This window comes from Camelina sativa, chromosome 13 (assembly GCF_030686135.1).
Source record: "Camelina sativa cultivar CO46 ecotype springtype chromosome 13, ASM3068613v1".
NCBI lineage: Eukaryota > Viridiplantae > Streptophyta > Magnoliopsida > Brassicales > Brassicaceae > Camelina > Camelina sativa.
In genome coordinates this window covers 10,209,988-10,232,559 of record NC_141892.1, presented here as the reverse complement: position 1 = coordinate 10,232,559, position 22,572 = coordinate 10,209,988, and the positions used below count along the sequence as shown (strand labels likewise).

Genomic DNA, 22,572 nt, shown 5'->3' with positions numbered 1-22,572 from the left:
TTTGGAGGTGAGACCAGTGAGGGTTCTCGAGAGGAGGATCAAGGAACTTCGGAAGAAGAAGAATCCTTTGATGAGAGTCCTGTGGGACTCTGATGGTGTTGAGGAGCAGACTTGGGAGCCAGAGGCGAGGATGAAGGCAAGGTTCAAAAAGTGGTTCGAGAAGCAGGTCGCGACTTGAACTTGTCTAGTCTGGTCCTAGTCGTAGTTCGTGGCTGGAGCGGGAATGGAGTATTCCAGCCCATCTCTCTTGTTTACTCGGTCGCTTGGGGTAGTTGGTTGTGCGACTGAGTAACAAGATGAGGTGATGTTTAGGCTACAAAATTTCGGCAAGGCAATGTTTTGGGGGAAAGTTTCCTGAATTAGAAGTTTTATAAATGAGAAGTTCCAGAAGTGGAAGGTCTAAAAATGGAAGGTTCTATGTGAGTTAGAATTCACCAATTTTTAGCGCTGGAGAGCCTTGGAGGGGCTTGTGTGGCCTTTTTGGTGGGTTGTTTAGCCATTGTGTGGCCTTCGTGGTGGGCTGTTTAGCCATTGTGTGGCCTTTGTGGCGGGCTTCTTAGCAATTGTGTGGCCTTTGTGGCGGGCTGTTTAGCCAGAGTGCTTGTTGCGGCGGTCCTTCGGGACAGATGGCCTTGGTGGCGGTTCTGTTTAGGACATTTGTTTGGCCTTGGTGGCAGTCTTGTTTAGGACATTTGTTTGGCCTTGGTGGCGGTCATGTTTAGGACATTTGCTTGGCCTTTGTGGCGGTCCTTTTTAGGACATTTGTTTGGCCTTTGTGGCGGCCCGTGGAAGGGTATGGTCATGAGGTATTCCAGTGAAAGGGTATGTGGTTGGTAGGACATTGTGTTGTCTTACGCGATCCACGAAAAGGAAACCTCGTTGTGGATAGGACTCAGACGTGTTCAGAATTATTTGCTCGCGACTCTTGGGGGACTTCGGTTCTCCTAGTACCGCCATATTCTAAGACTTTGTGGCTTGGGGGTGTGGTTGGTATATCGACTTCGGATGACGATCCGAAGGTGCGTTGCAGGGTGACGACACGAGAGACGAATATTGGATATCTCCTTATACATTATGGCATGCGGGTTTAGGCTCGATGATGAGCCAACATTATGGCATGCAAACTTAGGTCTGATGAAGAGCCAATAAAAACTCAAGGTTTTGGCCTGAGAGTAAAGAAAAGTCCAAAAGTCGAGAGCAAATAACGCCTGGAGCGTGAGTCTATCACCTAGAGGTGACCTTTCGTATATCGATCGAAGTAGTGCTGGCCGTGGAGTCGGTAGCACATGAGTCCTTGGCTGAGTGTTGTTCGAGATTCGAGGACGAATCTATTTTGGTGGGGGAGAATTATAACGCCCGCGAACCAAAACTTTGCGTTTTGGGCGTGGGTGTCGATCGACACTCATGGTGTTGTCGGTCGACACCACTTATTTCTGGTTCGACCAGATTGATTTAATTATCGATTTGAACCGGTTTGGTTTACGAAAAACCATTGGACCGAGATGTATAAAGTTAATTGTCGACCAGAAGGGCTTTGGAATTTTTCTCTTGTTGTCGTTTATCGTTTTTGAGAGAGAAAGAGGAAAAAGAGGAGCTCTTAAGATTTTTGGTGAGATTGGTGAGATTTCTTGGCTGTTCTTGAGAGGTTTGGAGCTAGGAAGGATCTAGAAGCTTGCTAGGAGGGTTGGATTTGTTCCTCTTGGTCTGAATCTTCCTGCAAAGAGGTGTGTGCATGACCATGGCTAATCTAAGCCCTTGATTTCCTTGTTCTTGCTTGTTTGTTGTTGTTTTGTGTGTTTTCTTGTTGGGGATTGGATGATACAGGTTTCTAATGATGTTTCCGGCATGGGTTTTGAGTATTGGATGATTTGGAAGAGGTTGAGAAGCGAGATCTGACTCTCGGCTTCGAGCGGATCACAGTTGCAGGTGGAGTGTCGATCGACACCAGCTAGATGGCATCGATCGACACTGTGGGGTAGTGTCGGTCGACACCAATGCCAGTGTTGGTCGACACTAGGCTGGTGTCGGTCGACACCTCCCTTCCAACGAGACAATGTTCGTTTTCCTGGTTTGTGTGTTTTGTTGGTTGATTGTTTGGAACATTGGATCATTGTTGCTTGTGTGTATAGCCCAGTAGATGGGAGGATCGCCTCACTGAGTATTTATCAAATACTCATGCATCTCAATTTGTGTTTGTGATGCAGGTAAAGGAAAAGTGTGATCGTTGAATCAAGGCAATGAAGAGGAGGATGTTCTAGTGGTTCGTTTGGTTGTCTGGCTTATGTTAGGTTGCTAGGGTTGAGTCCTAGAATGTTGTTAGGATTGCTGGTTCTCTGGTTTATGTTGTTTGGATTATTAGTTTATGTTTTGGAATTAATATTGGTTATTGGTTATTATTTATTGAAGATTTATTGGTTAATGGTATATGTTATTTCCGTTGTTGGTTATGTTTGTGGTTAGGTGGCTACTGAGTATAGGACCACTAGTCATAGTTATTTATTATTATTATTATATTATTATTATATATTGAAAAAAAAAAACGGATCAGGTCGTTTCAGGAGTTAAGAGAACCAGGTTAAAGCGTTTCCTGTTAGGCTCTCGACAAACAGATGGCAGTAACCAATATCCCTCTGTTCCTCAAAACGGAAAAGTTTATAATTTAACTTTGATGTAAAATTGTTTTGTTCTGTTTATGAGGGCAGTGGACACCTAGAGACACAGATGGAGAGATGAATCCCATGGGAACAAGAAGAATAAGTCCAACTTGTTAATAAGTTTACCCTAGATACAGCTTGGACTGCACGGCAAGCAAGAAAGTCAACAGATCCTCATCAACACAAGAAAACAATTAAGAAAATTAGAGTATAAAGATCCATCTTCATGTGCTCAGATCTAACTGAATTGCTATTTCCAAGGCAATATATTATAAGTCGAAATGGGAAACTGGTCGGAGTTGCCACCGGATATCATCCACATAATCTCTCTAAGAGTTGACAACCCCTTCGATCTGATCCATTTCCGATCGGTATGTTCATGGTGGCGTTCCTCTAGTCTTCCCACATACCGACCGATTCCATCACTTAGATGTCCTCTTCCCCCAGATGTCGGCGGCTGCGGAGATGACTGCCATATCTTGAGGAGTCGTGTTTATCTAATCAAGTCTCTTTCTCACGTGCCTCACCGGTTTTGGTAATTAAATCCTCCTTAAACAGTTTTGATTCAAAAGTTACCATAATTGTTCGTTCTTTCTCATTTTTAACATGTTTCTTGAATCCCAAGCCTTATAAATTCTAAAACTGTAGGTGTCTGTCTCTATGACCCCTAGAAATTCAATATTAGGATAGGTCAAATTTAATGAAAATAAATTGAAATGTTCCTCGCAGGTTGTTTAAGCTGCAAGAAGAAGAGAATGGAGAACTTGCTCTGCAAAGCTTGTTCAGTAGAACCACCTCCTCTGAGTGGGGATGTTCATATCCAAGTCTGTCACTTGACTTGCTCAACTCTCAAGTCATTGAGCTAGCTCAAGAACATGTCGCTCGTTACACCTATTGGTGCGACCTATTCGATGATGGTTTTCCGGCTAAATATGAAGAACGTGTCGGCTTTGTGCGATTAGATCCAGAGAACAAGGAGTTTATGATTTTGGGAAGGCTCTCATTTCAAGGCCTTGGTATGTATAGGTCATTTGAGGAGCGTTGGACCAAGATCAAGACAACACCAGATATATATCCAGAAGCGTTAGCATCGTTTAAGGGAAAATTTTATTCCATAGAACCAACCGGACTAATGAAAGTGGTAAAGCCATCTCTAGAAGTCAATTCGTTTCAGCGGTCGAGGCCTTGCGATAAGACAAGGAGACGTTGGGTAACGGCGAACACAATTATACTTTAGATATAGTTTTTCGTCTAGTTACAAGTTTCTTTCTAAATAAACGGAAGATCAAAATACTAATTCTTATTTTATTGGCATCAAATAATATTATTATTATTATTATTTTTTTTATCACATAATCGCCTTTATTTTTTTTTTGACAATAATCACATAATCGCCTTTTAAAAGTTCTCTTTTCTTAATATTGTATATATCCAGCTTGTCAAGTCGGGAGAAAAACTTCTACTAGTAGAGATCTGCACCGAGACCCGAAAAGAGTATTTCACACCAAGACTCCAAGACGAAAAGGGATGGTTCGAGATTTCGGAGTTAGACGAAGAGCGAAACGATTGGATTCAAGTGGAAGATGTGGGTGGTTGCATCTTGTTCTTGGACTACTTTTGCTCCTTCTCTTGTCTGCCCACTCAGATTCCGGGTTTCAGACCCAACTCAATCATCTTCGTGAATGTTTTTGGAGGTTATGGACATAAACATTTTCAGGTGTATGAGTTTGGTAAGCAAGGGTTTAGATCTTTTGGAGATATCTCCGACTATGTTCAACTTTTTCCATCTCCCCCATGGATCATTTCCAACGGATGATTGATCATCACAATAAAAACGAACATGTTTGCATCATCATCACATTTCAACCCCAAAAACTTTTATATCTTATAAAGCATACATAAGACTGAAATAAAGTTATACGAAATCATTTAAACATCTTTAAGAATTATGTATGTATAGATGTAATATTTTTGTCGATAAACTGATACAATTATGTAATAAGCCGAATTTTTAAAAGTTGCAAGCAATTTATGTGATACATATCGATCGATAACATTAGTATATTACCCCTTCTTTAGAAATTTATGTAGCAGACAAATCTATTATATGTGGTAGGGGTTTTATATGGACCAGCTACTAGAAGATGCCAGCTTTTATTTAAGATAAGAACTCCAAACTTTAAATTGACAATCTAAGAAACATCACTGATCAAGTGGCATGGGTCCATGGCCGATCATATTGCAATTCCATAATTAATCAAAATATGATTCACTGTAGCCTAATTAATAACAAAATTTTATTTATATGGTAACAAATATCTTTTCAAATTATATTTGTATTTATATGGTATACAAATATATTTATATGGTAACAAATATGATTCACTGTGAATACAAATCTAGTTTTGAAAGATTTAATTCATTTTCAAAGAAAACCCAATAACTATTATATATTGGTTTCTCATTTTCTTCTCTACGTGATTCGTTTTCTTTCATTTTCAATGTTTATTTTCAATGTTTATTTTCATTTTTTTTAATTTTTAATTTTACTAACAGAAACCAAAAACCAAAAACTAAAATCTAATTAAAACCAAAAGCTAAAAAGCAATTTGAAAAACCATTCCTTTCATGGCCTAAATCAAATAGAGTTTGATTCGTGTAAAGACATATGTAATGAATTTTTTTTTTTTTTTTTGTAGATGCAATATCTCAGCATAACAAAAGACGTGTTCAAACTTACACTTGCATTTATCATCAAGTGAGTGTATTCTACTAAGCGCGTTATATTGGAGTACATGTTTAGAAGCGAGCTTGGTTTATATTAATCCATGTCTCATTTTTGGCTAAATGGCAGGATGACCTCAGGAATTGTCTACTCGATACTGATGCTTTTTTTGATCATCGCTGCATATGTTTTTCTTATTTATCAGTTTTGTGGCCTTACAAGTGATCAGTTTTTTAAAGATCTGCTTAGCAATGTGTGGCATCTCACCATCTTGCCTTGCATTTGGTGTGGTACGGTTGAAGTTTGGTCTAGATGCGTGTGTGGGAATTGTGATCGGCGGTTTTATTGCTAAATTTGTGCACTTTTATCATAGCCTCTTATATATGAACTTCTACGCCACCAAGGCTTTATACTGTTTTTACGTTGGGGAATCACTTATGTGTTGGACATTTTTTGTTTTAGTTGCCGTTGTTATTCACCTTGCTTTAGAGGAAGATGAATCCTTAACACATCCACTACTATTTGTTTGAATGTACCTTCTTTATGGGTTTGTTTGTTTTAATATATAATATAAAGACACCAGAATTCTCCTCTGTTCCGCGATACAACTTGGCTTATATGTGGGGATTTTAATGAAACTTTAGAACCTGAGGACCATTCCCTTTATGTTACCTCTCCGTCAATTTCAGCAGGTATGCATGATTTCCGAGTGTTGGTTAGAGATTGTGATCTCATTGAAATGAGTTATCATGGTCCTCGCTTTACATGGGGTAATAAGCGTCATGACGGAGTCATCTGCAAAAAGCTGGACCGGGTGTTAGTAAACCCACAATTGGTTCAACAGTTTGGTCAATCATATGCGGTATTTGAACCAGGTGGTTGCTCTGATCATCTGGGTGTAGGTTCTATGTTGCAGGGGAGGAGAGGCGGCTGCGAAAACCTTTTAAGGTTGTTAACGCTGTTACCACACTTCCGGATTACTTGTCATAGCTTGTTGAACGATGGAAGGAATCCCCTCCTTTGTTCCATTCTACATCTGCAATGCATGGTTTTTCGAAATCTCTCAAGGGGCTTAAACCACACATGAGAAGTTTGGGAAAGAAACTGGTCGGCAATATCACCATCCAGACTAAAGTTGCTTATAAAGTTTTGTGTGTGGCGCAGGAGAAAACAATGGCATGTCCATCTTCATCCGCGGTTACTGTGGAGACTGCGGCTTATGAAAAATGGAGAAGTCTAGCTGATATAGAGGAGCGTTATTTGCAGCAGAAGGCAAAGTTGCATTGGCTTAACATTGGGGATCAAAATAATAAAGCTTTTTATGCATCAGCTAAGCTTCGAGAGACGAGAAATAATATCAAGGAGATTCAATGCGAAGATGGGAGAATAGCTCGTTCACAAGACTTTATTAAGCTTGAAGCCGAGAGGTATTACAAGACATTTCTCACTTCCTTGCCAGTAGACTATGTGGAATGGTCCATTGAGGAATTGGCGGACGTTTTGGAGTATAAGTGTGATGAAACTGACAAAAGCATTCTAACCAGAGAAGTTACTAAAGAGGAGATTAAGCGGGTGTTGTTTGCTATGCCTATAAACAAATCCCCAGGGCCTGATGGTTTCACTGTGGAATTTTTCCGAGATTCCTGGTCAGTTATTGGTGATGATTGTGCAGTTGCTATCCAATCCTTTTTCCAAACGAGATTCTTGCCAAAGGGGGTGAACTCTACTATTTTGGCTTTAATTCCGAAGAAGAAGGAAGCAAGAATCATGAAAGACTATAGGCCTATTTCCTGTTGCAACGTCTTGTATAAAATAATATCTAAGATTCTAGCAAATCGTCTAAAGATCATCTTGCCTAAGTTTATTGCACCAAATCAGTCAGCTTTCATAAAGAACAGACTGTTAATGGAAAACTTGCTTCTTGCTACGGATCTGGTTAAAGATTACCACAAGGACTCTGTCTCCTCACGATGTGTTATGCAGATTGACATCTCGAAAGATTTTGACTCGGTGCAGTGGGGTTTTCTCCTTATACACTGAGAGCTCTAGATTTCCCAGACACATATGTTAGCTGGGTCCAAACTTGTATTACCTCTGCTTCGTTTTCAGTACAGATAAATGGCGAACTTGCAGGCTATTTTGGTAGTCAACGAGGTCTAAGACAGGGATGTTCGCTAAGTCCTTATTTGTTTGTGGTTTGTATGAATGTCCTCTCTCGCAAACTGGATCTGGCTGCTAAGAACAAACAGTTTGGTCTTCACCCGAACTGTAAACCTCTGAATCTAACCCACCTGTGTTTCGCAGATGATTTGATGGATTTTGTTGATGGAGAAAAGAAATTGATTGAGGGTGTATTGGCGGTGTTTGATGACTTTGCTGCACACTCTGGTCTACAGATAAGCTTAGAGAAATCTACTATATATATGGCTGGTGTTTCCGCAGAACAGAGAGAGGACATTCTTGACCAGTTTCCCTTTGCCTCTGGCACTCTTCCTGTTCGTTATCTTGGTCTACCGCTACTATCCAAACGAATGTCAGCTGCTGATTATCTCCCTCTCTTAGACAAGATTCGCTTACAAATAAGCACTTGGACTGCAAGGACACTCTCTTTTGCAGGAAGACTACAGCTCATCCAATCTGTGCTATTCAGTCTTACAAACTTCTGGATGTCTGCTTTTAGACTCTCAAAGGCTTGTTTAAGAGAGATTGACAGGTTATGTTCTGCATTTCTTTGGGCTGGTCCGAATCTAAATCCAAACAAAGCGAAGGTCGCTTGGTCGGAGGTCTGTTTACCAAAGAGTGAGGGCGGTTTAGGCTTATGCTCACTTGAAGAGGCAAATAAAGTGTGTATGATCAAGCTTATTTGGCGACTTCTCTCTGCAAAAGGGTCCTTCTGGGTGAGATGGACTCAGCGGCATCTTATGTGTAGTGGGTCTTTGTGGGCAGAGCAAGAAAACACTGCGTCAGGTTCTTGGATTTGGAGGAAGCTCCTCAAATACATGGACATCGCCAAACAATTTTATCGGGTGGAGGTTCACAATGGTGTTTCTACCTCTTTTTGGTTCGACAACTGGTGCTCATTAGGTTGTCTCCATGACAAGTTTGGAGACCGAGGGATCATCTCTCTCGGGATTCCACTAACGAGCACGGTGGCAGAGGTCATGGCTATGACTAGGCGGAGGAGACATAGACAATCTCTGTTAAACCAAGTCGAAGAGGAGATCTTACAACACAAGCTTATCCGAAATGTAGATATGCTAGATGTTGCATTATGGAGAGGGAGAAATGATTGCTATCGCCAGAAATTTCTCACCAAGGATACTTTGCTTCTCACTCGAGCGGCTCACCCGATTATGGACAGCTATATGGTGATATGGTTCCCCAATGCCACCCCTAAGTTTGCCTTCCTTACCTGGCTGGTTGTCAAGGACCGACTTACAACAGGAGACAAAATGCAGAGCTGGAACGTCAATGTAAACACCAGTTGTGTGTTCTGTAGCTGTCCCATGGAGACTACTGCACACATTTTCTTTCAATGCTCTTTCTCGCAACATATTTGGGAACCGCTAGTGAAGAAGATTCTCTTGAACAAGTATACTATCGACTGGAAGGAGATCATGGCTTTGCTTGGAGGCACTGATCTGGACAAGACTACAAAGATTCTTATTAGTTATGTTTTTCAGAACACTTTACACTCGATATGGATGGAGAGGAATGGTCGGCGTCATGGAGACCAACCTACTACGGTGGAGAATTCAGTCAAGCTGATTGACAAAACGTTCGTAACCGGCTAAGCACCATGAAGGGCGAGGATACTATCATTCAAACTTGGTTTGCTGCCAGATTTTACTAGATATGCTTAATTGAATTGTTTTTCAAAAATGTTTAAGACTATCTATACACAAGCTTTGTAAACAATATCTTTTTTTTTGAATATAATTTAACGTTACATTCAAAAAAAAAAATATATATATATATAAAGACATATACACATATGTATTTTACTATTTTTACTATGATAAAACGAACATGTTTGCGTCATCAACACATTTTAACCTTTTTATATAAATCTTATAAAGCATACTTAAGATTAAACTAAAGTTATACGAAATAATTTAAACAACTTTAAGAATTATGCATGTATGGATGTAAGGTTTTTATCGGTAAACTGATACAACTATGTAATAAGCCAAATTTTTTGTATTAAAAAAATGACGGATTTTTTAAAAGTTCAAATGACAAATTTTATCTTTTTATATATAATTAATTATAGGTTATATTAGGTAGGGCTTTTATATGGGCCAGCTACTAGAAGATGCCAGCTTTTATTAACGATAAGAACTCCAAAATTTAAATTGACAATGAAAGAATCATCACCTATTAAATGGGGTTATCCGTTAGAGATTTGAATATAGTTTTAAAGATTTTAAATGTTATACAGAATCTGTTGTTAATAGATCAATATTTTGTTAAACTCTGTTAAAGTTTAGTGTTATTAGTTTGTGATATGTAAAAAGTCATTTAAAATCTTAACAAATTTGGATTCTTGGATTCAGACTTTTATAAAGTCATTAAAAGTTTTGTGTTATTCAATTAAAACAAAAGAATCTATGATTGTTAATGAGTTCAATTATTATGTTATTAGTTCATGATTTCAAACACTTTCTTTACAAAATAAAGTCATGGAAAGTATCATAAAAATACAGAGATTGTTTGGAGGACTTTACAAGATTTTAGAGAACTAATCAACAAAACTCTCTAACAATCTTTAATAATCTTTCACTTAATCACTTTTAATGATTTTGTTGAACTCTTCAAAAATCTTCATAAATCTCAAACTAATATCACTCCTAAGTCGCCAGGGTTCATCAAATCATATTGCTGCTCCAAAATTACTAAATTTTATTCACTTTTTCACTAAAATTTTGTCCTTCACAAATTGGTAGGAAAGGAAAATAAGTTTTTCTGTCTGTCTCCCTTTAAATTCATTTTTCTAGTTTTGTCTGCTTGCATCATCCATCCATCCAAAAAAAAAATTACATAAAAATGCGACATCCAAACAAAATAAATGAAATAAAATGATACAGCTAAATAATCGAGAAAAAGGATTCAGCGTAAAATAGATTAAGAAAATCACCGGAAACTAAAAAAATCAGTTGATGGTAGCTCAATCTATTATTTGAAACAAACCGTAGTAATAGTTTAATTTAAATATCTTCTAAAACTGTAGCTAATTATAATACGACAAATTGCATGCCATTATATTATTCAATGGATCTAAATTACTTGAATACTAGAAATTGATATATGTGACAAATCGATTGAAGATGATACAAATACAAGTTGAGAAAAATCCTAGGTTTCTTGTTTAGTTGTATTACTCTGGCATAAGCAAAAACAAAAAAAGCGATCTTGTCTGTATTATAAGATTACTTAGTCTAAGATAAACTCGAAATTAAAATATGGTTCAAGTCCTCTTCATCTAACTCAATGATGGAATGATTATAGTTATTTAAGCTATTAAGTTGTCCGATTATCGAGGATATTTCTTTTAGATATATATAGATTCTCTACGTGTTTAAGGAGAAACATTTACGATAATTCTAGCATATATAATCAAAGAATATAAATAATTGATAATTGTAGAATATATAATCAATGTTTTCATTAAGTTTTGATACGTTTCACAATTCACATCAACCAATTAGACCAACCTATAGATGATAAATTACTTTAATAGGAAAAACTTAAATTATACAAAACGTTTGCTCGTTAAGTTTATCTTGGACATTTATCAATCTGCTGTATAGTCAAACCTTAGTTTTGTCCGCTCTAAAAACAAAACTCATGTACAGCGCATATTGATAGGAACCAAAAAATATTATATTTTATGATTAACTAAAATATAGAACTGGACATTTATAAAAACAATTCGGTGACAGCTAAAATTCCTAATTCAAACAATCAGCCAAAAATACGTACCTAACGACAGTACGACACAATCTATGCGGAGGGTTTTGTAAGCCAACTTGGTTTCTTCCTCTTTCCTACTTCTTTGTATAATTTTCAAAAAAAAAAAAAACAAAGAACAAATGTCGGGTTAGTCATATTATCATGTACTTGATTTCTGAAAAACAATTTTGTATTCTCCCACCCATAATTTGGCTATACACACCTAATTGGCCCATAATTCTATATATTATAGATAACTTGACAATTGATTTTTAATTTATATATGCCAGCAGAAAAAAAAAAAAAAAAACCAAGACACAAAAATAGAATCCATAAACCAAAAATGCTGTTAGACAAAATTGATTGGGGCATTACAAGAATATTTTTTAATATTTTTTCTATACTAGTTAAGTTTGAGTGATGATGCCTTCTACACAAACTTCGGCACATATATATATATATATATACATATATATATATATATGCATGCTACATCCGGATCGTTGTCTTTCTTCGGAGTGACAAGATGTGTTATATAATCTCTTTTTGCACTTGGATCGTTTTGTTAGACAAATTTGACAACAGTTTTTCTAAAACTTTCATATCATCTAAAAACGGAAGTGTCGCATTGTAATTAGTGAATACTTAAATAATCGAATATACTCCCACATAACATTATATGCTTCTTTAGTTCAATTGAAAACTTGACGATGAGCTATAATAAGAAATAAAATTTTATATTTCTTATAAAAAGATTTTCAAATCTCATTCATATGATAACATAGTATGTATTTTTCAAATAACATATCAATTTCAGTTTCATGGATTAATTTGAATATCTTCCAAATAACATTTGTTTCAGTTTTTGTCCGTTTTCGTATAATGTGGTCCACCACCTAATGACCAATGCTTATAAAACATATCACGACGACTAAAAATATAATAGGAAATAAAATAACTTGAGATTGTCAATGACGTGATTTGTGACTAGTTGATCAACAAGAAGACGGCCACGTTGAAAGCTTTGAATTACAGCTATACATTTTAACAAAATATACATTCACTATATATGTTTCCTTAACTGTACTTACGTGAACACTTATTTATAGTACGAAGACGTGTTTTGTTTCTCGCCCAAACCAACTCACTTTTTTATTTTTTCTTTTCTTTTTTTCTATTTCCTCCTTCGTCTTCAAACCAAAATCCCCATTTTCCTTATCTCTACAAGATACAGAGAAAAGAGAAAGATCTATAATTGTTTTTTAAAAAACACCATTTCTACGGCTGCAAATCTTCAAATTCTCCAGGTTAGTGTTTATTTCATTTCTCCTTCTTTATTTTTCTGGGTTCATTGTTGACAGAGTCCATTACATCACTTTGTTACGAAAATGCGATTCTTCATTTGCATTAATATCGTTCTTTTACAGCTCTGATTTAGGAGTTCTTTTTCTGATGATTCTTGCTTTTCCTAAACCCAAAAATGCTTCAAACACAGAAAATTAGGCTTAAACCCCAAAATGTCAATTGATGCAAGTTTTAACGCGTGAACTGTGTAAAACCAACGTACGTGCAAGGGCGTTGTTAAATTTATCGGAGATTCATATTTTTACTAGTACATGTAGTGATTTTATATAGGATCAAATCGGTTTTCTCAATCGATGAAACAATTTATATTGGTTACCAAGTCGTACGCGTGAATAAGCATATCATTGTTTGGCCGGTTGAGCCATAACTTTGAAGTGGACCCGATGAGTTGATGGGTACATAGCAACCACACCATACATATTTGAGATCTTTTGTTATTTTGTTTTTTTCTTTCCAAAAATAAAAGTTTTTTTTAATGACAGCAAAAAGAAAGAAATATATTTTATTTTTTAATTTTTTTTTTCTGTTGTTTACAGGAGTTTTTGTTTCGTTAGGAAAAAATTAGTTAGCTCTTTCGAATATTTCCTAAGTATAGAAAAATTAAGTGTTAATATTATCTAAGAATTGTTTGAAACTTGAAAATACAGACTTTTTAAATTGGTTTAGCTTTAGATCATTGACGTGGAACATCTCAAATGAATAGGACGAATGAATTAGCACGTAAAAAAAAACGGTGTATATAAGGATATATCATTGCAGTTCTAAAATTACAGTTTTTGTTTTCTAAAATACAGTTTCTCTTAAATAAAATATTAAAGAATTTATACAACTCAAATACAGAAACCAAAAGGAAAATTAAAATTCGAAAACCAAAAAATTCTGAAACTGTATTTATTCTTTTTGCTCTTTATGATTGTTGTTTGATTTGAGGAGAGAACTCTAGGGATCCCTGATGCATGCAATGCATGTATCCTAACATTTATAGGTTTCAAGTGCATGCAATTGTTTTCGATAAACAAACAATAGTGTTCTGTTGTCAAAAAAAAAAAAAACAATAGTGTACTTATTTTCCCTTTCTAGCCGATAACATCATTTTCCAATACATATAGGGCAAGTGAAGTAAGTGAGTACGTATATACAGTCAAATTCCGTTCAGCTGAGAAACCACAGCTTAGTGGCAAACCACTAGACTTTGCATATTATTGATATGCATATTAGGTAGATATACCTAATATGCATATTAGGTAGATATTTAAAACCAAAAAAAAAAAAAAATTAGGTAGATATGTTATATGTGGAGAATTTAGGTCAGATTGATTTTTAGTGGGCTAAACCACTAGACTTTGCATATCAGTTTGTGATTTTAGTAAATGTAAAACCCAAATTCATTTTTCCAAATCATGTTATAGAGAATTGTAAAGGGAAAAAGGCAAAAATTCTAATGAATTAAGAACTCGCTAGAGCCTAGAAGTCCTTTTCCCTGGCCAATACTTTATTGTGAATATTCTCTAATATATATTTTGTTTCCCCTCGCATATGCTTTTTTCAACCATCAAAAATATATATAATGATGCCAATTGAATTGACTTTAAGGGTCTATACTTATCAATTATTTTTGTTAGTGAATGAATCAATAATACAAGTCTAAGTCAGAAGATTAATTAACTATAGATTTTTAAAATAACGAAAAACTTATATAAATAATTTGAATTTGTTACAGGGTGTGAGAATAGAAGAAAAAATGGATCAGAAAACAAACTATGCGATTCAAGTAGAAGAAGAGCTTCCAAGTCTACTGAGAAAAGCCACAACAGAAGAAATGGTTGGCTTTGACAATTACAAAGATAGTGCTCATCCTAGTCCTCACATAATCAGTCGTTTTCATCCTTCTCATAACTCCACGCCTACTTTGGTATATTATTTATTTTTATTTATCACTTTCCACATTCGCGAAAATTGAATTATAAACTTATTATATATACCTAACTCCGAGCAAATTACGTTACATAATATTTATATGGACAGGACGGTCAAGAAGCATCATCAACATCAATAGACTCAATGGAAGGTCATCATAACTACAATGAGACTCCACCATGGACTCATCAAAGAAAACCATCAATCTCAATGCCAACGTCACCAAATATTCTCATGATCTCTGATCCAGCGACAGCTTCATCTTCCGACAACAACACAAACGGTGGATCCACTGGCAAATCTGTCAAGTTTCTCTCTCAGCCGATCACCAAAGTCTCTTCTCTCTACATAGAAACTGGTAACGGTGACGATGATCGACGTCGCAGCCATGATAATCATCATCATCAACAACATCAACATCATCAGAGTGGTCGTCAACACCAAGATCATAATCCGGCCACGCACAAGCTTAAAGACAATAGGTACAACTCGTTCAAGACTTGGTCGGGGAAACTCGAGAGACAGTTCACAAGAAAACCAGCTTCTGTTGAACCGGAGACACCAAAACGGAATAACCAGAATATGAATACCAATGAAGCCATGCCTGTGGACCGCTACTATGATGCCTTGGAAGGTCCTGAATTGGAGACTCTACGGGTACGTACCAACGCTTATTTTTCGATATATATATATATATATATATATATATAATTAATATGATTTAGTTTCGATCATATGCATTACGGCTCATATAACTCTCTGAAATAACGAATACGGATACAACATACAAGAATTGCGTTAATATTTGTGATAAGCTTTTGCTTTAATGTTTTATAACACTCTTATTTTTTTTCCTACGTCGCAGCCACAAGAAGAGATCGTTCTACCAAATGATAAAAAGTGGCCATTTCTTCTCCGTTACCCAATCTCCACATTTGGTATGTGCCTAGGAGTGAGCAGCCAAGCCATAATGTGGAAGACCCTAGCGACCGCAGAGCCAACCAAGTTCCTTCACATACCTCTTTGGATCAACCAGGGTCTCTGGTTCATCTCAGTCGCTTTGATCCTCACCATCGCCACCATCTACCTCCTGAAGATCATCCTTTACTTCGAAGCCGTACGCCGCGAATACTACCATCCAATCAGAATCAACTTCTTCTTTGCTCCTTTCATTTCTTTACTCTTCTTGGCCCTCGGTGTCCCACCTTCTATAATCACAGATTTGCCGCATTATCTTTGGTACATCCTTATGTTTCCTTTCATCTGTCTTGAGCTAAAAATCTATGGTCAATGGATGTCCGGTGGTCAACGCCGGCTCTCCCGAGTTGCCAACCCAACAAACCATCTCTCGGTCGTGGGGAACTTTGTCGGGGCCTTGCTTGGTGCGTCCATGGGACTTAGAGAAGGCCCTATATTCTTCTACGCCGTTGGGATGGCTCATTACTTGGTTCTGTTCGTGACTCTATACCAAAGGCTACCGACCAACGAGACTTTGCCTAAAGATCTTCACCCTGTCTTCTTCCTCTTCGTCGCGGCTCCAAGTGTTGCCTCCATGGCTTGGGCTAAGATTACTGGCTCCTTCGATTATGGCTCCAAAGTTTGTTACTTTATAGCCATTTTCCTCTATTTCTCATTGGTAAGTTTTACATATAAGTTTAACTCATACGTATTTCCCTTCTACAGAAAAGTATTCACTAATACAAATCTTCCTCTCTTTGATTTATATATAGGCTGTTCGGATTAATTTCTTCCGTGGAATCAAGTAAGTCTTAAGCAAATTACTTCTGTTACTGTTTGGTTTTTAGTTATCCGCTAGCTGAACTTACACTCTTTGTTTTTTTCCTTACAGATTTTCGTTGTCTTGGTGGGCGTACACATTTCCGATGACCGGTGCTGCAATTGCAACCATCAGGTATGCAACAATAGTTAGGAGCACCATGACTCAAATCATGTGTGTGGTCCTCTGTGCCATTGCAACGTTAGTCGTGTTTGCACTGCTTGTGACCACCATCATCCATGCCTTTGTTCTTCGAGAACTTTTCCCCAATGACCTTGCCATAGCCATCAGCAACCGCCCAAGACCCAAACAGAATAGCCATCACCGGTGGCTCGACCAACTGAGAAACGTAAGCTCAGAGAACATCGAGAATTACTTGAAATTCACAGACTCGGACAGCAGTCACAGTAATGATCTAGAAGCTTGCAATGTCAAAATTCAAGAGAATGATTCATCGTAAATCGGAAAATCACAAACATTTTTCAACCCCTGGTATAGATTCGTATCCCAAGTTTTGGTTTTGATTTGTTGTCAGTGTCTCTGACACAAGTGAGGAACCTAGTAACCTATATGTTGCTGTGGTTCTAATGAGCATGTGTGTAAAGTAGTAGTAAACAAACGGAAGGGGGTTGTCTACAGTGGTGAACCGATGCAAACGAACAAGTATCTCTTAAACCGAAACTATTACCAGTTATCAGTTTTACAATGTGCTGAACCAAACTCTTTAAAGATCATGTAAACTTGTTTTGTTCCAATAAATAAAAGTTTTGAGGGGTATATCACTGTATCAACAGCATGAGAAATAATATGATGGACAATATTTTGGTTCTAGTCAGATCAGCTAAGCTAAGAGTTACAGTTTCACATAATCTATTTTCAGAACTTAATAGATACCGGCGTAGCTCGATATACAAGATCGAGATCCAATGGCACAAGATTAAAGCACTATACTCAAGCCTATAGTACTAAAGGGACAACAAAATCATCATCTTACCAATTGGCTAACTAGGGGAAAGTTCTACTCAGATCAGCTAAGCTATCAAAGTTCTCATAACCATATGACATACGAACTTGAGATATATTGGAAAATCTCAATCTTACATAAACAGATTACAGAAACAGAAATCAAGAACCTTCAAGAAACAAAAGGCATAAGAAATCAAAGCTTTGAACTCAGAAACAAACTAGCAGTAGAATTCCACATTGTCCTAGGAACAAATCTAAATTCTCAAAGCCAAAGAGACAAAATCTTCAAAAAATAAAAACCTAGTTCCTGTACAAGAGATTTCAATTCATACATACCCGAGGAAGAAGTCCAATTCAGTTTCGATTCATATCCAATTCAACCGCCAAAGAAAGAAAAGAATCCACGTTTCTTAGGCTCTTCCTCCACCATAACAGCCTTCATACTATCTTGCTCCACGAGTCTCCAAGCTGCTTGCTCAAATGCCAATCCCGCAAGCGTTGGTGGCTTATTCAGAACAAGCGGAAACCCTCGGTTCGTGCTTCGGATAACCTCAGAATCTTCAGGAATCGCACCTAGCAACGACAACCCTAACATCTCCTGCACATCTAACACTGACATCATATCTTCTCCTTTGATCATATCAGTTCTCACTCTGTTCACAATCATCTTTATATCTCGTATTCCATCGCATTCGAGTAAACCAGTAACCCTATCTGCGTCCCGCAACGCTGTTATATCCGGAGTTGTTACCAGAATCGCTTCATTAGCCGGAGTAATGGCCGTTATGAATCCGGCATCGATTCCTGCAGGACAATCGATGATGATAAAATCCGGTGAACCTTCCGGTCTAGTTTTCAACGCATCGACAAGCCATTCCAATGCTTTGCCACCAAATCCCATCGGAAGTTTCGATCTAGGTTTCGAGATACATAGCAATTCGAAATTTGACCAACGCTTATCGCGTACCAGAGCTTGATCTAGACGGCAATCTCCGTTTATAACCTCGACGCAGGTGTAATTGACTCGATTCTCTAAACCTAGGAGGAGATCGAGGTTACGTAGTCCAAGGTCCGCGTCAATGGCTACAACTGAGAAACCGTAACGAGCGAGAGAGAGACCGACATTCGCGGTGGTTGTCGTCTTTCCAACTCCGCCTTTTCCGGAGGTGATTACAACGATTCGCGGCGTTTCTCCGGCGAGCTCAGGTTTGCGATTAAATTGAAGAACGGATCGTATTGGACTCCGTCTGCTAGGGTTTTTGACGAATCTTGGTGATGATGATGTTAGAGGATTGTGTGAGAGCGACGATGGAAGGAGAAGAGATTGATGATTCGTGGAGAACAATCTCAGAGACGCCATTGATAGAGCTGCTGCTTCAGCTGTCTCTAGAGAGAGACAGAATTGTTTCACTGAGCGTTGTGGCTTGAGAGGGTTTACGGTTTATCAAGAACTTTTTGAGATTCCGGTTTTTAATTTCTCCACTCTAAACCGGTTCAAGATTTAACCAATCGCACAAATAATGTGTTGGTTCTACCGATTTATATTATGATTCATCCGTATTACAAACAAATGCGAATTGAACAATCAGAGACTCTACAAGTTACAAAACCAGACAAAATTATACCAAATACAAACCGAATTTGAGATACCGGTACACCGCTTTGGTTTACCGGTTAATGTATTGTGTCCCCTCTATATATAGCAATGTCTATTCTTTTATCTGCCAGCGTTGGTCATTAGCTGAGAGAACACTTGGCTGCTACTGATTATGCCTGAAGTTCCATCATCTGCACTGTCCCTCTCTGTGTTTGAGCCATTAGAAGGACCTCGTCGAGCCGGTCCTGAACTGGTATCGTCTCCATTAACATCTTCAGGCTTGTCTAATGGTCCGGATTCTTGAAGCTGAAGCACATGTTCCAAATTCCACAGAACATCACCAATCGTTGGTCTATCTACCCCGTAATCCGCACAGCATTTCTCTGCAGTTTCGGCGAACTTCTTTAACGAGCACGGTTTGATCTGATCAGCGATATTAGGATCAACGATTTGATCGAGCATCCCTTTCTTTTGCCACTCTATTGCCCATTCTGCTAAATTCACTTGCTCCCTAACGAGCAACGGATCAACAGCAGGTCTAGCGCAAAGAACTTCGAATAGAACAACACCAAATGAATAAACGTCGGATTTATCCGTGAGCTGTTGTCTTCTGAAGTATTCAGGATCAAGATACCCGAAGCTTCCTTTAACGCCGGTGCTTACATGTGTTTCATCAATACAAGGACCTGATCTTGAGAGTCCAAAGTCTGCTACTTTGGCTACATAGTTGTTATCTAGTAAGATATTGGTGGATTTTATATCCCGGTGGATGATTCCTTGCGAAGAACCAGTGTGAAGGTAATGAAGACCTCTGGCTGCACCAATGCAGACTTCAAGCCGTTGTTTCCAAGATAAAGGCGGGTTGGTAGATCCGTATAAGTGGCTTTTGAGCGGTCCTTTATCCATGTACTCGTAAACAAGAATCATCTCAGACTGTTCTTCGCAGTATCCAACAAGTGAAACCAGATGGCGATGACGGATCTTAGAGAGAATGGTTATCTCAGAGAGAAACTCTGGTAAGCCCTGTCTTGAACCAGGGGAGCCTCTCTTCACAGCTACTTTGGTGTTGTCTTTAAGAGACCCTTTAAAGACCATCCCAAATCCACCAACTCCGATTACTAAACTTTTGTCAAAGTTATTGGTTCCGGACTGTAACTCCGCGAAAGAGATTCTCAGAGTTTGATAGCCACTAGAACTAACAGTTCTCTCAGTTGTTCTACTGTTAGAGCTGCCTCTAAACCTCCTCAACGGTGTCCATCCCGTGCTCTCTGAACTCCTCGTCTTGGTGTTCTTGCGCCTGCACAAGCACAAAGCGCACAAGAAGAGTAGAGACAAGAACACAAATCCTCCCAAAACCGAGCCAACCACGATCCAAACAACACTTCTCTTTCCAGACCCCTCTTTGACACTCACAGTCACAGGGCTCACAATCCTCATGATCTCAACTCCATTCAATAGAGCATTAACTCTCGACGGATTACTAAGATCAGAAGGTCCAACACTAATCCTCAACATTCCAGAACGATCAGACTCAGCAACAAAATCAATGTACAACGGAGAAGCAAGCACATGGAAGTTAAGCGTGGAGAGATCAACATCTTTATAAGCAAGATGATCATTGATAAAGACATTGAAATAGAGCTGGTTAAGCGAAGTACTCACGACATCACAGAAATGCAAACGAACCAAATGCAGAACTTGTTTTGAATCAACAGGGAACCCCCAACTGATGTTAAACCTTGCCTGCAACTCCTGATTATCTCGATTCATCTCCTGAGCTGTCATGTAAACATTATCAGGAGCAATCTCTCTCGTGGCACCACCTTTCTGATAATTAGGAGAATGAGTAGTCCAAGCACGTTTCGCAGCAGCTCTCAAGAGAATATAATCGTCATCAACAGCCCAAGTCCTCCACAATGTATCATTAAACGGAGTCAATCTCGAACCACCAACGTTGATTCTATGAACAGTCTCAAGAACTTGAGATGACAAGTTACTAAAGATTTGAGCAGAGTTAGGGATAACAAGCTTAGTTCCATGATCCATTATAAAATCAGTAGGTGCTGAAAACACTTCAACCGCATTAACAAACCCAAATCCAGAAGCTTTAAGAGGGATAAACGAAACCTCTAAAACAGGATCATCGATTTTAAGTAAAAATTCTCTAACCACGACGGAGCTAGTACCGAAACTGTTCATCACGGAGAACCCATTAAACAAAACTCGAAATTTCGCAGACCTTAGGTCAAAGCTCGAAGCTTTAAAAGGCGCGAAATGAAGACGGATAAAGTGAGTGCCTTTACTGGTGACTTTGAATTTGTATGCTCCTCCTCCGGTGGGGAAAACACGAGCCGTGTGGTATAAAACGGGTGAATCCGGAGATGGGTTCGGGTCAGAAACCGAAACGGACCGATCGGTTGAGAGGAAACTCGAGCCGGGGTTTGAAGAGTCGCTGAGAAAAGAACGGATTGAGAAGAAAGATGTGCTCGTATTAGCGCCAGAGTTAAGAAGGTAATTATCAGTTGGAGTGAATGAAGAAGCGAGACAGAGATGAAGATGAGAGAAGAAGAAGAGAAGGGTTTGGATTAGATGTATTGGAAACGCCATTGGAGTGAAGCTTTTGGGGAGAGGTTTGAGAAGGTTTTTGTTTTGATGATTGATGTTAAAAGGAGAGAAGAGAGTGCGTGTTTGCTGTCGCTTCTCTGTATTCATTTTTTCTTTTTTCCCCCACTAACGTGTGAGTGAAAGAGGAAAGTGTTTGTGAAATCATTAGGGAAAGCGAATTTGTCAAACAACAATGGGAAACCAAAGGAAGCTTAAACCTGCCTTTTTGTTTGTTGTTTGTGATTCGGTGGCAATCATTTTCAAAAAGTTTTTGCTTTTTTATATAGTTTTGATTTTTTTACTGATTTGGTAAAGTAAATAAAAGGAAACTGTAGGTTAATCATTTTCTTAAAGCTATTAGTAAGCATGTTTAGTTCATTTTTAGATATATCTGATTATCTGTTATTGTCATGAGATGTGTTTTAGACTATAAAGACTAAAGAGAACAGAGAATCTCGTTGATTAACCTTGGTGATTAACTGATTATTGTGGTTTTGATTGCTCAACCAAACAAGGTTTGGAGTTTGGACCGACACATTAAAGAAATAGATAAATATATTGTAGAGTAGACAGGTAAATTAGATAATTTAAAAGGTAGATAAGATTATGTTATTCAATTAATCTATATATAATAACAATCCGAATAAATGCGATCAACAGTTGTGTTTTTTCAATCGTACCATTTAGATATTTTCTAAAAAGTCCTGATAGTTCATTAAAACGGTTATTTATGCAAAGTTACAAATGTTCACTGTAGAGTTGTGTTTATTGGAACATTCATATATTTTGAAACCTCTATATATTTGTTTGTTTGAACTGTTTTCAATTTTGTGCCATGACACAAAATAATATAAATTTTCAATCTCAACAGTTTTTACTGCTTTCTAAATTATTCTCTAGCATTCATTCTTTTAAAAGTAAAGAAATTCCTCCACTTTTTGATTTAACAAAAGATTTTTTGAATGATGAATATAATTTACAAATTTTAGTTAATTTTAAATATAAAATTTTAATA

The 22,572-nt window shown here is 37.8% G+C and overlaps 4 protein-coding genes and 1 long non-coding RNA gene across 5 annotated transcripts; 2 read left to right on the top strand and 3 right to left on the bottom strand.

Annotated features, from left to right (window-relative positions):
* Nucleotides 1-2,891: 2,891 nt before the first annotated feature.
* On the top strand, nt 2,892-4,721 carry LOC104736416 (putative F-box/kelch-repeat protein At5g24040). The gene is made up of 3 exons (XM_010456391.3): nt 2,892-3,189; nt 3,384-3,864; nt 4,090-4,721. Exons 1-3 carry the CDS (start codon nt 2,936-2,938, stop codon nt 4,468-4,470), a joined length of 1,116 nt encoding a protein of 371 aa, XP_010454693.1. The 5' UTR covers nt 2,892-2,935; the 3' UTR covers nt 4,471-4,721.
* A 7,551-nt stretch (nt 4,722-12,272) lies between these two features.
* LOC104736413 (S-type anion channel SLAH3) lies at nt 12,273-17,167 on the top strand. Its single transcript, XM_087481224.1, has 6 exons — nt 12,273-12,638; nt 14,417-14,608; nt 14,722-15,270; nt 15,479-16,249; nt 16,344-16,375; nt 16,463-17,167. Exons 2-6 carry the CDS (start codon nt 14,438-14,440, stop codon nt 16,848-16,850), a joined length of 1,911 nt encoding a protein of 636 aa, XP_087337350.1. The 5' UTR covers nt 12,273-12,638; nt 14,417-14,437; the 3' UTR covers nt 16,851-17,167.
* On the bottom strand, nt 12,464-13,971 carry LOC147929365 (uncharacterized). The gene is made up of 2 exons (XR_015577933.1): nt 13,925-13,971; nt 12,464-13,886 (listed from the first exon to the last, which is right to left on the bottom strand). It is a non-coding gene; the product is annotated as an uncharacterized LOC147929365 (long non-coding RNA).
* Nucleotides 17,168-17,449: 282 nt separating the features above from the next.
* Nucleotides 17,450-18,716, bottom strand: LOC104736414 (septum site-determining protein minD homolog, chloroplastic). Its single transcript, XM_010456387.3, has one exon. It carries the CDS (start codon nt 18,714-18,716, stop codon nt 17,733-17,735), a length of 984 nt encoding a protein of 327 aa, XP_010454689.1. The 3' UTR covers nt 17,450-17,732.
* Nucleotides 17,450-21,803, bottom strand: LOC104736415 (putative receptor-like protein kinase At5g24010). The gene has a single exon (XM_087481223.1). It carries the CDS (start codon nt 21,663-21,665, stop codon nt 19,074-19,076), a length of 2,592 nt encoding a protein of 863 aa, XP_087337349.1. The 5' UTR covers nt 21,666-21,803; the 3' UTR covers nt 17,450-19,073.
* Nucleotides 21,804-22,572: the final 769 nt, after the last annotated feature.